General features: G+C 37.5%; 1 protein-coding gene across 2 annotated transcripts in view; it reads left to right on the top strand.

Moving 5' to 3' along the window:
- Positions 1-8,203, top strand: part of VPS13C (vacuolar protein sorting 13 homolog C (S. cerevisiae)) — a 248,439-nt gene extending 240,236 nt beyond the window's left edge. For both annotated transcript variants that reach the window (XM_006899645.1, XM_006899642.1), the window contains 3 exons: positions 4,606-4,729; positions 7,713-7,796; positions 8,102-8,203. In XM_006899645.1, coding sequence (XP_006899707.1) covers positions 4,606-4,729; positions 7,713-7,796; positions 8,102-8,203 — 310 coding nt within the window. The remainder of the gene's footprint in view (positions 1-4,605; positions 4,730-7,712; positions 7,797-8,101) is intronic.
- The last annotated feature ends 8,368 nt before the right edge of the window (positions 8,204-16,571 follow it).

The following is a 16,571-nucleotide window of genomic DNA, read 5'->3' as shown; positions in this document are numbered from 1 at the left end:
CATCATAGAAATGACTTGAGGCCTGAGCCATCATATCTAAGGTTGTCTGGGAGGTGGAGTAGAGAGGTGCTGAGTAGGGTAGATGAGAGCAGAAGATGATGCTGCTGGAGCAAAAGGAACGGAACATGATATACGTGTCAAGGGGGAACAGATACTGAATCCATTAGTTACTTCAATAAGGGGAAAGTGTCTTTCATCTGTTCCTTTTGGTAAAATGTTTGTCAGATACTGTTCTAAAGCTGAGCATCCAAATTAAGACAGACTAGGAAGAAGGGTTAGTCATCCACTTCCGAAACAGGAGGCCTTTGAAAACCCTTTGTGCAATAACACACACTTAACAGTAGAAACACGAATGAGGAGGAACAGTTGTAAGCAGACACTAATGATTGGAACATGGAATGAGAACCATGAATGTATGAAAACTGGACATTGTTAAGAAAGAAATGGAATGCATAAATATTGACATACTACATATTAGTGCAATGAGATATATTGGCATGGGACTTCTTGACTCATATGATCATATGATTTACTACACTGGACATGAAAAGGTGAGCAAAAATGGGTTCACTTTCATAATTAAAAAAGTCATTTTTAGATCCATCTTGGAATAATACAATGGTGTAAATGACAGGATTATATCCAAACACATACAGGGAAGTCCGGTGAATACCACTGTTATTCAAGTATATGCACCAACAACCAAAGCCATAACGGAGGAAATAGATAATTCCTACCAACTTAAGCAGTCAGAATTCAAAAGAACATGCAACTAAAATGCATTAATAATAATGAGTGACTGGAATGCAAAAATTGGAAACAGAGAAGAAAGATCACTGGCGGAAAAATACGGAGTAGATGACAGAAATGAGGCTGGAGATAAAGTGATAGAATTTTGTACAATACCTTTTATAAGAAACATAAGTGGCAACTATACACATAGATTTCACCTGATGGTATGCACAGGAATCAGATAGGTTACATCTGTAGAAATAATCATTGGAGAAGCTGTGAAATATCAGCTGTGAAAAGTAGGCCAGGTACTAATTGTGGAACAGTCCATCAATTACTCATATGCAAGTTCAGAGTAAAACTAAAGAAAATGAAATAAAATCCACAAGAACAAAAATTTGACCTTGAATTTGTCCCATCTGAATTTTATTTTTTTATTATTACATTTTATTAGTTTTAATGAACATTTACAGAGATTTGGGGTTCTCATTCATTCATTGTTGCACTGTTTTCTCTACCCTCCTCCCCAGTTCGTTCTTCAGACATTAATTGTCCAATTGCCACAGTGCTTGTCAAAGCCAGTTCTGATTAATCTCCTTTGTCAGTGTGCCCTTTGCCATACCTTATCACTTCTCCCTGAGAGAGACTTCACCCTGATTCATAAGGAAAAGGGGATGGCATATTCTCTTAGCTACTTCCTGCTGAAAAGGGACGCTGTGGGTTTCAGGGTGAAGATCTTCTCTCACTACTCTAAAGGGCCCCTTTGGCAGTAGGAAACACATAGACTATTATGGAGATTGATTTTGGAATTTAGATGCACTGTTATTAATTGTGCTTGAAGATGTATCATGGAGGTGTTGCAACCTAGAAGACACAAATTTAACTAACAAGTTAAAAGTACATGAGTCAAAAATTAACAAGCAATAATAATCCGAGTAGAGGTTCTAGTAGTGGCACAAATCAAGTTACAGAGGGAAGGTGGTTCTTACAATAAAAGGCCTATAGACTAGCACTTTGTCTATTATAGTGTACAGGTTAGGAACCACAAGATGTAGAGGCTCAGCTATGTCATTTATGCTTCTTAAGTCCTGGAGCAAATTCCATCTACCACTGGGCTGTTTTACAACTCGGAAGTTCGCATGCAAGGTAGAGGTGAAGTAAGGAACTGCTTATGAGGTTTTCCATCCATTCAAACAACTAAGAGATAGAGAGAAGAGTTGGGACCTCAGAAGGCTTTTAGAACCAATTAGTAGGCTCTGGAACAGATTTGAGTCCTTGAACACTAATGAGCGAAGACCAAATGAACTGTGGAAGGATATCAAGAATATTATCCATGAAAAATGCAAAAGGTCATTAGAAAGACAGAGGGGGAAGAAAAGGCCACGATGGATGTCCGACGTGACTTTAATTTGACTTTTTTGTGACCAAAAAGAGTTGTGTGGTTTGGTGTTGTTTTGTTTTTTGTTTTTTTTTTTAATAAAGAAACCCCAAACAGGATTTTTAAAAATAACTTCTTTTTCACTGCTAAAGTTAGACATAGGATAAGCAGACATTCTGTAATGGACCAGACAATAAATCTTTTAGGCTTCATAGGCCTTGCTGTCTCCCTTGCAACTACTCATTTATGCCCTCATAGTGTGGAGACAGCTATGGGCAGTGTGAAAATGATGATTCTGACTTTGTTGGAATAAACCTGGGTTTATGAAAGGAGGATGCAGCTGCACTTGGCTCAAGATTGATTGTAGTTTGGTCTTGATGTAGATAATAATTTAAAAAGTAATGCTAACTAGAATAACTATAAATACTGTTGGTTTCTTGTTGTTGTTTGTTGTCAAATCAGTACTGACCCATAACTGATCCTTCAGCGGGTGTTCTGAAGCAGGAAGAGATTGCCCATCCTAATCCTAATACTAATCCCATAGAGCAACTGTTGGATTTGAACTATATGCCTTTGGGATTGCAGTGCAGTTTCTTACCACTAGGCTACCTAAGCTCACCATTAATTGTTTCAGTACTGTTAATAGCTGTCTCTTTCATTCTTAAAGATGTCCTGATTTCAACTAACAATAATGTAAAAACATAAACAAACCTACTACCATCAAATCAGTGATGACTCGTGACAATCTTCCATTGATTTCTTGATGCTGTCAAGCTTTATGGGAATACACCTCATCTTTTTCCCTAAGAACTGCTCATGGATTTGAACTGTTGACCTTTCCGTTTGCAGCCCAACATGTCATTCACTATGCTACCAGGATTTTTAACAATTTTTAGTAGCATTTCTAACATACAGCAATATTTAACCAGCAGTTTTCTATCAGTCTTTTGTTGTTTATATATTTTATAAAGACAGATATTTCATATTATTACCTAAGTATTTTGTGTTCACCTTCTCAAACCATTGAATATTCTTCAGCAACATGATTTCTAATAAATTTGTAAATATTGTATTTACAGTTTAAATATCTAAATTCTATTTTGCCATTGTTTAACACTGATTCCTTTTAAGAATCAGTTCTTATGATTCATGCTGTCAGCCCCTTTTCTCCTGTGCTTCCGAAGATTTATCTGTACCTTTTAAAATAAAATTTATCTAATTGTGCCGCAGTCTTTCTTTTCATGTTACTTTCCCCCTCTAGTCTATGTCTATGAATATCTTCTAGCACATTTCCTACTTTCTGTATTTCTCCTAGTTGGTTGTTAAATAAATTACCAGCACTTCTGTTTTCTTAGTTTTGCTGTCTGGAATTGAAACTTCAAGTCAGTTGTTGTCTGAGTAATTAATCTTAATAAGACACTGGGAAATCATTGCAGATGCTCTTTAAGGATTATGTTTTACCTTTTTATGGCTATTGAGTAAGATAGGGTACTCATTCTAGCATGATAAAGTATGTTAGTGTTCTGATGCTCAAGTTTGATATTTATTGGTAGGCTTAAAGTGAATCTTTGCTGACATTTGAAGTTTGTGACATTTCCAGCTCATTCTTTCTTGGCTGGAATGCATAAGTGATTGACAGTAAAGAGCAATTAATAATGTTCCAGGTAAAACATTTTTTTTGGCTCCTGTTTTTTTTCTTCGCTAAAAGAGAGTATAGGTTATTCCATAGGTATTTCAAGGATGATTTTCTTATCAATCTTTTGGTAATCTTATAAAAATAAAACTTACACTTTTCTGAATTCTTCAGGATTGGCAGAGGGAGGATTTTTTTGAGTCTTCTTTGTTGTGGCTAAATGTGGAATTTGCACTTCACTTAACAGTTATCTGGATTTTTTTTTCTTTTTAATGAAGCATATTTTTTCCCCTTTATTACCTTTTGGTTCCATGTTTACTGAGCAGCTTCTACTTTTGTCATCCACCAGAATGAATAGTAGTAGTAGTAGTAGTAGTAGTAGTAGTAGTAGTAGTTGTTAAGTGCCATCGAGTTGTAGGAGACTCATAGCGACCCTATGAACGAAAGACCTGAACACTTGTATAACTTTCATCGTTTTTCCAGGTTCATAGGGTTTCTGGAGGCAAGCTGTTTTGGAAGTGAATGCCACTCCTGCTTCCAAGGTTGTTTTAACTGGGGAGCTCCACCAAACACTGTCCACCATGGGTAACCATTAATAACACATTTGGCACATCAGTGTCACAGTGTTCAGGTTCACAGTCACCACAAGTTACCTCTGTACAGCAAGTGGACAGACCAGACAAGGGCTACACGACCTAGAAGAATGTTTGACCAAAAACAATGAAAAACAGGCCTAAGGGCAGTGGTTTAGAGTCACCCACCTTTGGCTTGGTAGCATCACTTTCTATCCACTAGGGTCATAGGGAAGATAATTAGCTCTTTAACATTAACCTGTATGATTTTATTTGCTTTTGTGAAACAGGCGAGTGCTGTACATCAAGGAAGTTGAAATTCTGGGACATATGACTGTAGACTGGCAGTGCTTATTTGAAGACTTTGTGTCTCCTCCTAGTGTCAGTGAAAATCTCCTAAAAATTACAGTTAAGGTAAGAAAACATAAAATCCACCACTAAATGTGAGGAATGTACTGCTTTCAGACTATGTTTTACACTTAATTTTTGGAAGATGGTTATTATTATCATATACTAGTATGAAAGGAGAGATAATAATAAATTTGTGTAACTATCCTTAGTTTTCTGACCTTCCATGAATGCATAGAGTGAAATACCAGTCTGTAAGATTCAGTCTGACTAATATGGCATAATTAGAGCTTGACACTTTTCTTTTTGGTTAAAGTCAGCACTAAATATGATAAACTTTTTTATGAGCACTCATTTTATTGTAATATTAGACATTTCTGTAAAGATGACCATATATAGGCTTTTGGGAGGTTATCAGTAAGTGCTTTGATAGAAATAGATATTATTTCTAAAATATGTGTGGTTTAAAATAATTGGCATTTATAGGATGCTAATTCAATTTAACATTTCGCTTAACACTTTCAAATCGAGACCATGCTTAGAAACACATTTATTTATTTTTTTCTTCGATTTATTACCGTCATTTGTGGCATTGTGTTAAGGGAGTTGTTGTGGCTTAATGGTAAGGAATTGCATTGCCGGCGCAAAGGTACACAGTTCAAATTCACCAGCTACCTCTTGAGAGCTCTATTGTTAGTTTAAAAGTTGATTCCTCTAGCCATTACGTCAGCCTCCACTGATCTCTGGCTACCTTAACTGTGGACACATTGTCTTACAATTCATTAACAGCTATCTTTGTTTATCATCAAATCTGAACCAACCCATAGCTGACCCTTCAGTGGGTGTTCAGAGCCAGTTAATCACATGGGAGAAGACTGCACATCCTTCTCTCATGGAGAGGCTGGTGGATTTGAACTGCATACCTTTGGGATTGCAGCACAGCTTCTTGCCACAAGGCTACTAGAGCTATAAGAGAGAAAGAGAGCAAAAACTCTGTAGAGCAAGAGCCTGGTGATGGGACTAGAGAGAAGAGATTGTGACACTGCTATGAAGAGACTGTAGCAAGGTGTAATCAGAGGAGTCCTGAAATAAAGCCCACAGTTAGAGGTTTTGCCTGCTGGGTGGTTGAAAGAAAATCTCACTTGTATCTGCTCTGAGGCAAATCTTGCTGAATGAATAAGGAAACCAATAGGCTTCTTGAATTTGTGCATATACTATTGAACTGAAATTAGGACTTTCACTAAATGAGGAATTTTGTTTTGCTGTTAATCTGGTTGGGATTGCTGGGCTAAACCTGGATTTGCATTTGGCAGCATTCTTTTCCCCTCCCATTTGCCTACATATTTCCTTAACAAACCCCACTCTTGGTACCTGAACTGTGAGTAAAGTCTGTGAGTCAGCAATGGATATTGGACCCAAATGATTGGTTGAAAGAGTTGGAGGAGCATGGAGGGTTGGCGTGTCTGACTGAGTAGCTGTTGCTATGGATATTCTTGATGGGGACAGTTCCCCTTTATGAAATGGTTAGAAATTAGACTCGGCCATTCCCACATTACATCACCCACCTCCTGTGGGATTTACTGCCTCTGAAAACTCAGTGGTACACAACAACAACAGTTTAAGCATGTGACAGTAGCTTTATATATTTTCTCTTATTTTCTATGGAAGGGCTTTCATTTTAATTATATGTTGTTGTTGTTATGTGCTGTCGAGTTGCTTGCAACTCATAGCAACCCTATGTACAACAGCCCTAAACTCTGCTCTGTCCTGTGCCAATCGCACCGTCTCTGACACACTCATCCTGATTACCCCAGTCACTGAATCAACCCACCTCATAGAGGGCCTTCCCCTTCTGCGCTGTCCCTCCACCCTCCCAAGCATGATGTCCTTCTCCAAGGACCTGTCCCTCCTTGCAACATGTCCAAAGTATGTTAGACGGAGCCTCAGAATCCTTGCCTCCAAGGAGCAGCTGGTTTGACCCTTTCCAGGATGAATCTGTTTGTTTTCCTAGCAGTCCATGGTACCCTCAATACTCTTCTCCAGCACCAAAGCTCAAAGGCATCAATTCTCCTTCTATCCTCCTTAGTCATTGTCCATCTCTCTGATGCATAACAAGTGATAGCAAAGACCTTGGCCTGTATCAGATGTACCTTGGTCTCTAAAGAGACACCATTGCTCTTCAGTACTTTGGAGAGGTCCCTAACAGCAGACTTTCCCATGGCAATACGTTTTCTAATTTCCTGGCTGCTGGTGCCGAGAAGCTTAGTTCTCAAGTTCCCTTTACTTTGAAATATGTTAGTTTTACTGTATTATAAAAGTGGAATGGTATAAATTTGTGTGCCTTTGAAAAAATTCTAATTGTCACCCTAAAGGTAGTTAATTTCTATAGTGTATATATTTTTCCTAAATTATAATGGTATTGAAAAACATTTACCACAAAATTTAAGAGACATACATACTCCTTTTGTTTAAGTTGTACTTTTTTTCCCCTGAAAAGGTACAAATAAACTCCAATGTCACCATAGCAAAGGCTTTATCTCATTGTGCAGTATCAAAATTTAAAGAGTACTTTGGTGTATACAGTAGTATTCATACTGGCAAAGTCTGTGTCACCATACAATACATAAATTTTTGTTTCCTTTGTTATGACCATTCTTTCACATGAAAAGTGAGAATTAACTCAGTGTCAATTTCACATTATATAAGTATTTTATCTTTCAGCCAAAGAAATGAAAGAAGGAGTCTTTGATTTGTCAAATGTGATGAGCTATCAAGTAGTGGTTCTGTAGGCTATTTATCATAACTTGCAGAAAGCCATTATTTTTATAGCTAAATGTATACTCATCCAATTTTATAAATTCTATCAACTCACATATAGAACCATTATCTTTGTACCAAATGGATTTATTTTTTATCATGCCTGACTTTGTAATTCAGCTAGCCTACTGGTTAGAAAACAGAATTGACATTGACACATCCAATTAAGGGTTTGGAATTTTTTATCTTTCCCAGGATGAGTTCTTTTCTGTCATTATTTGTTTTGAAACAGGATCAGAGTCTGTTCCACAAAAAAGACAGTGCCAATCAAGGCCTCCTCCGGAAAATCTACCTGCAGGATATCAATACAGCAAAGGTAAACAAGTTATCTTTGAAAACTGCCCTGCCCCCCTTTCCTTTTTTAACCTGTAAGGGAAAAAGAAGTCGTAACTAGTAATAATACCCATATTTTATTTTAAAAGTTCTTTCAAAGCTGACTTTGGATATATAAGCTCAAAGTCATATACTATGGATTCCTTAGGGCTAAGAAGACTAATCTGGACCTATTTAGAGAATTCTTCAATAAGAATATTTTGCAAATCCTTAATTTGCACCTTTTTCTTCCACCAGAGATGGTGATATTTGTCTTTAATTTTATTTATTTATTTATTTATTTTACAGAGAGCATATAGTGCCATTGAAGAGGCACAATCCACGAGACATCAGCAAAAATTGGTGAAGCAGTCATCACTGAAACTTCTCAGGCCCCAATTGCCATCTTAATCACTGGTCCCATGGGCTAGGACTGCACCTGGGGAGAAACCAGTTTTCAGCGTCCTCTAGAAATCATTCTTCTTTTCTGTGTTTTAGAAGATTTTTTTCCTTTTGGTTATCCTTTAGTTTTAAAATATTTTTTCTAGATTAGATAGTATTGATTTTTCTATTATTTCTCTCTTATTTCTTACTAATTTTGAAGCCATGTGTCCTTTACCTTTCCACTTCTACACTGCCACCTGAATGGCCAGACCCTCAAAAAAAATATCACTTCAAATTCAGGGTGAAATCTCTGTTAATGTTAATTAAAGTTCTTACAAATAAGACAGGAGCTTAGACTAACTGATCTTTGAGAGGTTTTAGCAGTGCCCAAACACTGGATCCTGACATTTTATTTAATAATTAAACTGAAATAACATTTTGTAAGTCAGGTAATTGAAGAAACGCTGCTAAAGGAAGAAATTATGTTTCCTATCTAATTAAAATGTTTCCCTTTTGGTGCTTATTTTTCTCTTTTGCTCATTTGTCCATAAAGACTTGTTATTGGGTACTCTTGAGTCAGAACTGACCCATCCATAGCCGACCCTCTAGCAGGTTTTCAGAGGCAGTAAATCACACAGGAGGAGAATGCCCATCTTTCTCCCACAGAACAGTGGCGGACTCAAAACGCATACCTTTTGCTTGACAGGACAGTTCCTTCCTACTAAGCCATGAAAGGGAAAACAACAACAAAACGCACAACAAAACCCAAAACCTCTTTATTCTCTTTTAGTAGCAGTCACAAAATTTTGAAAATTGTAAAAAAAAAATTCGAAAATTATTTTCATGCTCTTTGAGATATCAGAGTTAAATTTTCAAGACTCAGAAAATAATATGAAAACTTCAGTACTTTCATATTACCAGAAATTTATAGTTTTTTTCAAGTTAGAATATTGTTAAGGCCATTATAAATACTAATCTTAATGCCTACTTAGAGATGTATCTGAAACACTTATTAGGAAAAATGTAAATCTCTAGCGGCTTATTTATAAGTAAAATTAGGCAAGTATAGTAACTATGGAAAAGAGATGTTTGATGTGTTCTTTGAAAGTGGAAAATCGATGAAAATCCATTTGATAACAGTATTTTTTGCCTTTTCTTGATCTCACTTATGATTGTTGTTGTGTGCTGTCTAGTCAAAACCAACCAGTTATCTTACCCTCTAGCAAGGGCCTAACTGCCCTCAGAGGTGGAGATTGCCCTTCCCATTCTTCTCCAACGGAACAGTTTCTTATCAGTAGTCCACCAAGTCAAAACCACATTATTTGCCATCAGTTCAGTTCCTGGTCACAGACAGAATGTTGCTAATGTGCCATCAAGTCAGAACCAAATCAGAGCCAACCCTCTAGCAAGTTTTCAGAGACTGTCAATCTTGTGAGAGGAGATGGTCCATATTTCTCTTGTGAAGCAGCTGGTGTTGTTGTGTGCTGTCTAGTCAAAACCAACCAGTTATCTTACCCTCTAGCAAGGGGCTAACTGCCCTCAGAGGTGGAGATTGCCCTTCCCATTCTTCTCCGATGGAACAGTTTCTTATCAGTAGTCCACCAAGTCAAAACCACATTATTTGCCATCAGTTCAGTTCCTGGTCACAGGCAGAATGTTGCTACTGTTGAAATCAAGCTGTTTCTTGGAGGTAAGGATTTTGAGAGTCTGTCTCACATACTTTGAGCATGTAGCCAGGAGGGACCCATCTTTGGAACAGGATATCATGCTTGTAAGGGTTGAGGGACAGTGCAGGTGAGGAAGACCCCAGGTGAGATGAATTGACACAGTAACTGGGATAATGAGGTTAGGTATGTCAGAGACCATGAGGTTGGCTCAGGATAGAGCAGGGTTCAGAGCTATTGTACATAGGGTCGCTGTGAGTCGATGGCACATCACAACTAGCACCACTTTTGGGTTGGCAGCAACACCTCCTTACCATTAGGCCACCACAGTTTCCCATGGACAGAATAGAACTTCCCAGTAGTGCTTATAAGGCTAAAAATATATATCAAAGCCAACTGTCACTTGTTTCTTCTGCAGAGCAGCTGGTGGATTTGAACCACTAACTTCTCATGCTTAACCACTATGTACTAAGTTTACTGCTTATTAAACTTTAAAGAATAGCCAGGAGGATTTGTTTCCTTGGTGAACTTTAAGATGGTTTTTAACAGAATCATGAGGTTTGTAATCAGATCACTGAGTTAGTGATGAATTCTTTAGTGTGCTCTAATTTGTTGATAAGTCCTATTTTTGTTCATTTTTAAATTTTTTCTTAGTTTTATACAAGTTTATTTACAAAATTTGAATACATTGTTTTTGAGAGTAGATTCTTTCAATTTCCCTCACCCCCACCCATCAAATTGTCCCTCTCCCCCTGCACATCCTCATCTCTCTGCTTCCACCCTCTCCCACCCGTTAGATCCTTATATTAATTCTATAATAATAGTTTTATACAATATTTATCCTTGTGGGACTGAGTTAGTTCACTCAGCATAATGCTCTCCAGTCCCTCCCAAGTGAGGTAATAATTTACAAAATCATTGCATAGTATTCCATTGTATGATTGTACCATAATTTCTCAGTCCATTTGTTTGTGGTTGGACATTTGGGCTGTTTCCATGTTCTTGTGATGGTGAATAATGCTGCTAGGAACACTGGTGTACAAATCTCCGTTTGTGCCTCAGTTCTCATTTGTTTATATTTTTTAAAGACTTGATCATTAAACTTTTATGTTTCCTTAGTACTAGCTAATGAGGGACCTGTAGTGGTCTAATGGGTAAGGAATTTCGCTTCTAACTCAAGGTATTCAGTTTAATTATACAAACTGCTCTTTGGGAGAAAAGTGGGCAGTCCATTTACAGCCTCTGAAAACCTACTGGAGGGTCAGTTATGAGTTGTTTCTCACTTCATGACAATGACGTGATGGCTGTTTATTGTGTATTCTAAAAAGAATGCAATGACTAATGTCCTAAATGTTTGGCCTCTGATATAGTGTGGTCTATGCCTTTTAAGCATTTTTTTTTCCTTGTGAAGAAAAATATCATATGAAACTTCGAATGATACAAGGAATATTTATGCCAGTGGTTAATTGCAGTTTACAAAAGAGCATTGTAGACAGCATTTTAGATCAAAGTATCTTTGTATTTTAGGTCTTTAAAATTTAGGTAATTATGAACTTTAATTACCTCTTTATGTTTTAGGATGCTCTGGTGGCCTAGTAGATAGGAAGTTATGCTAACAACTCAAGAGTGGCAGGTTTAAATCCACCAACTGCTCCTCAGGAGAAAGGTGGACAATCTCCTCCCAGTTTCACAGCAGTGAGTTTTTGTTTAGTTTATATATTGTCTGTTAATTAAGACTATTGACAATGTGCTAAATATTTTAAGGAGTTCTATTACATTTTTGGTTTATTCTAGAAATGAACATATAAAACACCAAAGAAGAGATTACTATACATAAATGCATAAATGCATAAATTTGTTATCTCAGCTTAGAAATAAATATTCATATACTTGTAATATTTTTGTATAATTAAATCTCTGGGACAAAAGTAATTCTTTTACTAGTAACATAATGTTCTATTGTATTTGTAAAAAATACTTTGTGTCAAATACTTGAATATAAACTCACAATAAAATGCACCTTGTTAATAGAGGTGAAACGTTTGTGGGTTTTGTATTTTTACGTATTCTAGCAACATTTACTTTTTTTCCTTTTTTTAATTATTAAATTTTATTAATTTTAATGAACATTTACAGAGATTTTGGGTTTTCATTCATTCATTCTTGCACTATTTTCTCTATCCTCCTTCCCAATTTGTTCTTCTTTTTCCCCTCCCCTTTGTAAGTCGGTTTTAATTGTCCAGTTGCCACAGTGCTTGTCAAAGCCAGTTCTGATTAATCTCCTTTTTCAGTGTATCCTTTGTCATTCCCTATCACTTCTCCCTGAGAGAGACTTCACCCTGATTCATAAGGAAAAGGGGATGGTGTATTCTCTTAGCTACTTGCTGCTGAAAAGGGATGCTGTAGGTTTCAGGGTGAAGATCTTCTCTCACTACTCTAAAGGGCCCCTTTGGCAATAGGAAACACATAGACTATTATGGAGATTGATTTTGGAATTTAAATGCACTGTTATCAAGTGTGCTTAGCCGTACATGTTCATATCCTTGAAGATGCAACATTTACTTTTACTTCCTGTGTCTTCCCCCTTTCCTCTATCAATTTCCTCATAGTGAGGAGTTCGATGTGTAGTCAGTCATGTAGGGCCTTAAGATGCCAGGCAGGTGCTGCTGCCACCTGGTGGCAATGAGGCCTTTACCATGTAGGAGATCTGGATCTCAGACCAGTAACATTGGGAGAATTCAGAGAAGGGAACTAACTGACTGAGAGTTTGGCTGTTATCCTTTACAACTCATCCCCGCTTTTGTAGTGAGGCCATGCCAGTGACTGAGTTTGGCTGAGATACCAAGACTGGCCCCTTCACAGGAGACTCAGGACTCTCCCAGCTGCTTGGGCCAGAGGATTCTCTAAGGATCTTAAAGATACTGCGTGCTTGCAGGACACTTCAGATACTGATCAGCATCTAAGATTCTTGCGTGGAACCTTTCCTTTCTTTTTCTTCTTTTTTTGCTCTCCTGTCTCCCCTTCCCCGTTTCTATCTATCCTATTTTTTTTTCTACCTCTCTCGTTAGGTCTACTGCCTCTCTACCTTCCATTTCCCTGGTGATATTTGCATTCTATATTGGCCAACTCCTTCCGTTTTCCCTCCTGCAGGCACTTCTCCCTGATAATACTGGTTTGTGTTTATGATGTCATCTGCTTCTTGTAGAACCTGGACTTAACATAAGGCCCAGTCTTGTGTTCATCAAGGGAGAGGAATTCATCTCCTCTGGCCGTGAACAATAAGGAACCTATTACTAGTGGATCTTAACCCTGAATCACTGTCAGAATCACTTGCCTGATTCAGTGTTGGGTGTAAACTGGACTATCGAATGGGCTAATAGGATTGAAACAAAGCAACGGGTTCAAAAACAAAATACAAATATTAAATGGAAAATATACCAAAGATTCATGGGAACAAAAATCAGATCCATGTTGGATGTCTTACATAATTGGAAAAAAAACCCCTCACTATATTTCAGTTGCGTCTGACAAATAATGACTTCACATTGGGTTTCCAAGTTGTAAATCCCATGACAGGAGATTCCTCATCTCTCTCTTGAGGAGTAGCTGATGGATTTGGACTTCCAAAGATGCAGCCTTTGGGTTAGCAGTGCAACTCGCCACCAGAGCGCTATGAATTATGTATTGGGGGATGGTGTGTGTGTGTGTGTGTGTGTGTGTGTGCATGCACGCGCACATACTATCTTTTTTTATTGCTTTAGACCTTGAAAGATACTCATTAGATGCTGTCTGTACATCCTTAAGGAGTTCTGGTGGACTAGCGAGTAAAGAGTTGTACTATCAACCCAAAGGCCGAGAGTTCAAATCCACCAGCTGCTTTGCTAGGGAAAGATAAGCAGTCTCCTCCCATGGGATGTATAGCTTTTCAAAACCCACTGTAGGGGCAGCTATGTGTTTGTTGATTCTGACTCTTCAGTAAAGAGTGAGTGACACGTCCATAGGAGCTCTGGGAGTCCTTTGGTTAAACCAGAGGCCAGCAGCTCAATCCCACCAGCTGCTCCATGAAAGAAAGATGTGGCAGCTTGTTTCGATAAAGATAATAGCTTTGGATGCCCTGTTGGGAAATTTTATTTCATGCTGCACAGTTGGTGTGAGCTGGAATTGACCTGCCAGCAATAGACTTTGCTTTTGGTTATACATCCGTGTTTGTTTGCAAAGCTTTGTGTGTCTCTCCAAGGTCCAGCCAGGATTGTTAGTCAAATTACAGATTTGAAATCATGGACAGAACCAGAGCTACGTTTTTTATTGAGGAAAAAGATCAAAACTACCTAAAGGTTGTGAGATTACTTACATCTGAATTACCCGTCCAAAATCCTTGAGTGAAAAGAAAGCCCTTGAGAGTCACCCCAGAAAGGCCAGTGAAAGTGAGTTCTATGTTGTATGTGTTGAGTCTGAAAAGAACTCAAGATTGATTAGAGTGAATGAGGTACATTTGATTATTTTGGCAGAATAGGAGAATGTATGCTTATTCTTGCATATTTTTGTTACAGGGTTCTATCATTCAAATTATCTGCATTGTTTCTTTGAATTGAAGAAGTCTACAGAAAGATTTCTGTCCTTTATTTTGTATAATCCTTAAAAGTTCCAAAAATTAAAATGTTTTCCTACATTTTAAACAAAAACATTTGGCAGAACATTCTAAACTTGATATAAAGCTGTTTATCGCAGTTTTAACATCTTAGTTCTTTGAGAATTAAAAGGTATTTGAAAGGAATGAATGATAAGGTATCATTTTCATGACAAGAGTCCAGAATGAGAGTTGCTTGATGGAGTGGACTGAGAGGAGGATTGTATAATAATAAAAGTTTGGTTTTTGTTTTTTCTGTTTATTTTTTATATTCTTTTTAAAAATTATTAATTTCAGTGAAAATTTACAGAGACTTTGGATTTCCATTCATTCATTGTTGCACTTTTCTCCCCTCCTAACCCTCCCCCCTAGTGTACTACCCTCTTGGAAAAGTATGTTTTTTGTTTTTTTCAAAGAGAAAAACCAACTGGGAGGAGGGATGAGCAGGGAGGAAAATGTGCAACAATGAATGAAAATCCAAAGTCTCTATAAACTTTTATTAAAATTTCAATTAAAAGAACCCCTAACACAAACATATGTCATTTAAAAATGAAAAAAATATTTAAAAAATAATATAATAAACCAGTATATCTTAGGGAAAGTAGTTAATCTGATTCCGTGCAGCCCGTCAGATGAGATCCATGTGGAAAGTCATCCATCGTTTGTGTCTTTTAAAAAAGGTATTTGCAATGAATAAATTGTCATAAATACACACAAAAAGAATTAAAAGCTGGAGTGCAAACAGGTATGTGCACAACTATATTCATTGCAGCATTATTTATAAAAGCAAAACTGTAGAAACCGTTTAAGTGTGTATCACTGGACAAACGGTTATGCTATGATACACATACACCATAGAATATTATGCACTGTTAAAGAAGAAGCATTAATTCAAGAAACATCCCATAATATGGGTGAATCTAGAGGACACAATGTTGAATGGAATACGCTAGTCTCTGGTACTGTATGAGACCATTATTTTAAAAATCTACGGAGAAGTTCATGCATAGAAAAATATCCTATGTCTGTTACTAGGGATGAGAGCAGCAGGTGATTATTACTGCTTCCATCTAATTGAGTGACCCTGTGAACAAAAGATATGATCCTTGTACACCTTCCTCCCAGTCTGATAAGCTAAGCCCATGGGTATAGTTACTGTGTCAGTCTGTCTTGTTAAGAGTGTTTTTTGAGGGTGGCACAGGATAGGACAGGGTTCAGATCGTTCATAGGATCTCTATGAGTCATATTTGACGATAACTAACAATAGCAACAACTTCCTTTTGCTGATCCTCTACTTTTCCCAGCATGATTCTCTTACCCACCAGAGAATAGTCCCTTGTAACAACCTACCCAATGTATGTGAGATGAACTTTCACTGTCTTGGTCTCTAAGGAACACCCAAGTTGCACTTCCTCTAAGATACACTTGTTTGTTCTTTTGCAGTCCATGGGGTATTCGGCACTCTCCCAATACTACAGTTCAAAGGCATCGATTCTTTAGTTTAACTTATTCATTGTTCATCCTTCAGGTGCGTAGGAAACAATTGAAAATGTGGTGGCTTAGATCAGTTGCACCTTAGTGTTTAAATTGACGTCCATTGTCTTTAGCCCTTTAAAAAGGCTCTTGAGAGTGGGTTTGCCCAAAGCAACGTGTCTTGATTTCTTGACTGCTGTTAACAGGAGTGTTGGTTGTAGAGCCAAGTAAAATGAAATTGTTCACAACTTCATCTTTTCTCCATTTATCGTGATGTTGCCTGTTGGTCCTGTGATGAGAGTTTTTGTTTCCTTGATACCGAATTGTAATCCATATGGAAGGCTGTTTGATCTTCAGTAAGCGCGTCAGGTCTTTTATTTTCTGCAAGCAGTGTTGTGTCATCTACATAAAAATGAGCACGGGTGGGATTGGGGAGGGGAAGAGAAGTCATTACGTAGTAAACATTTTAAAAAGTTATTCTTTAGTGCAGATGAGTATGGCTGCTGAAAGTTGAGCATGCTTGGCTATGGGATGTTGTACCAGATTTCCCCTGAGGTATATATACTATGTGTATATAAACCATATTGTTGTTGTTATGTGCCGTCGAGTCGTTTCCGACTCATAGCGACCC

This window comes from Elephantulus edwardii, unplaced genomic scaffold, assembly GCF_000299155.1.
Source record: "Elephantulus edwardii isolate Elephantulus edwardi_28Jun2011 unplaced genomic scaffold, EleEdw1.0 scaffold00264, whole genome shotgun sequence".
NCBI classification, from domain to species: Eukaryota; Metazoa; Chordata; class Mammalia; order Macroscelidea; family Macroscelididae; genus Elephantulus; species Elephantulus edwardii.
The sequence above is the reverse complement of the archived record's forward strand: the minus strand, read 5'-3'. Positions and strand labels throughout refer to the sequence as shown.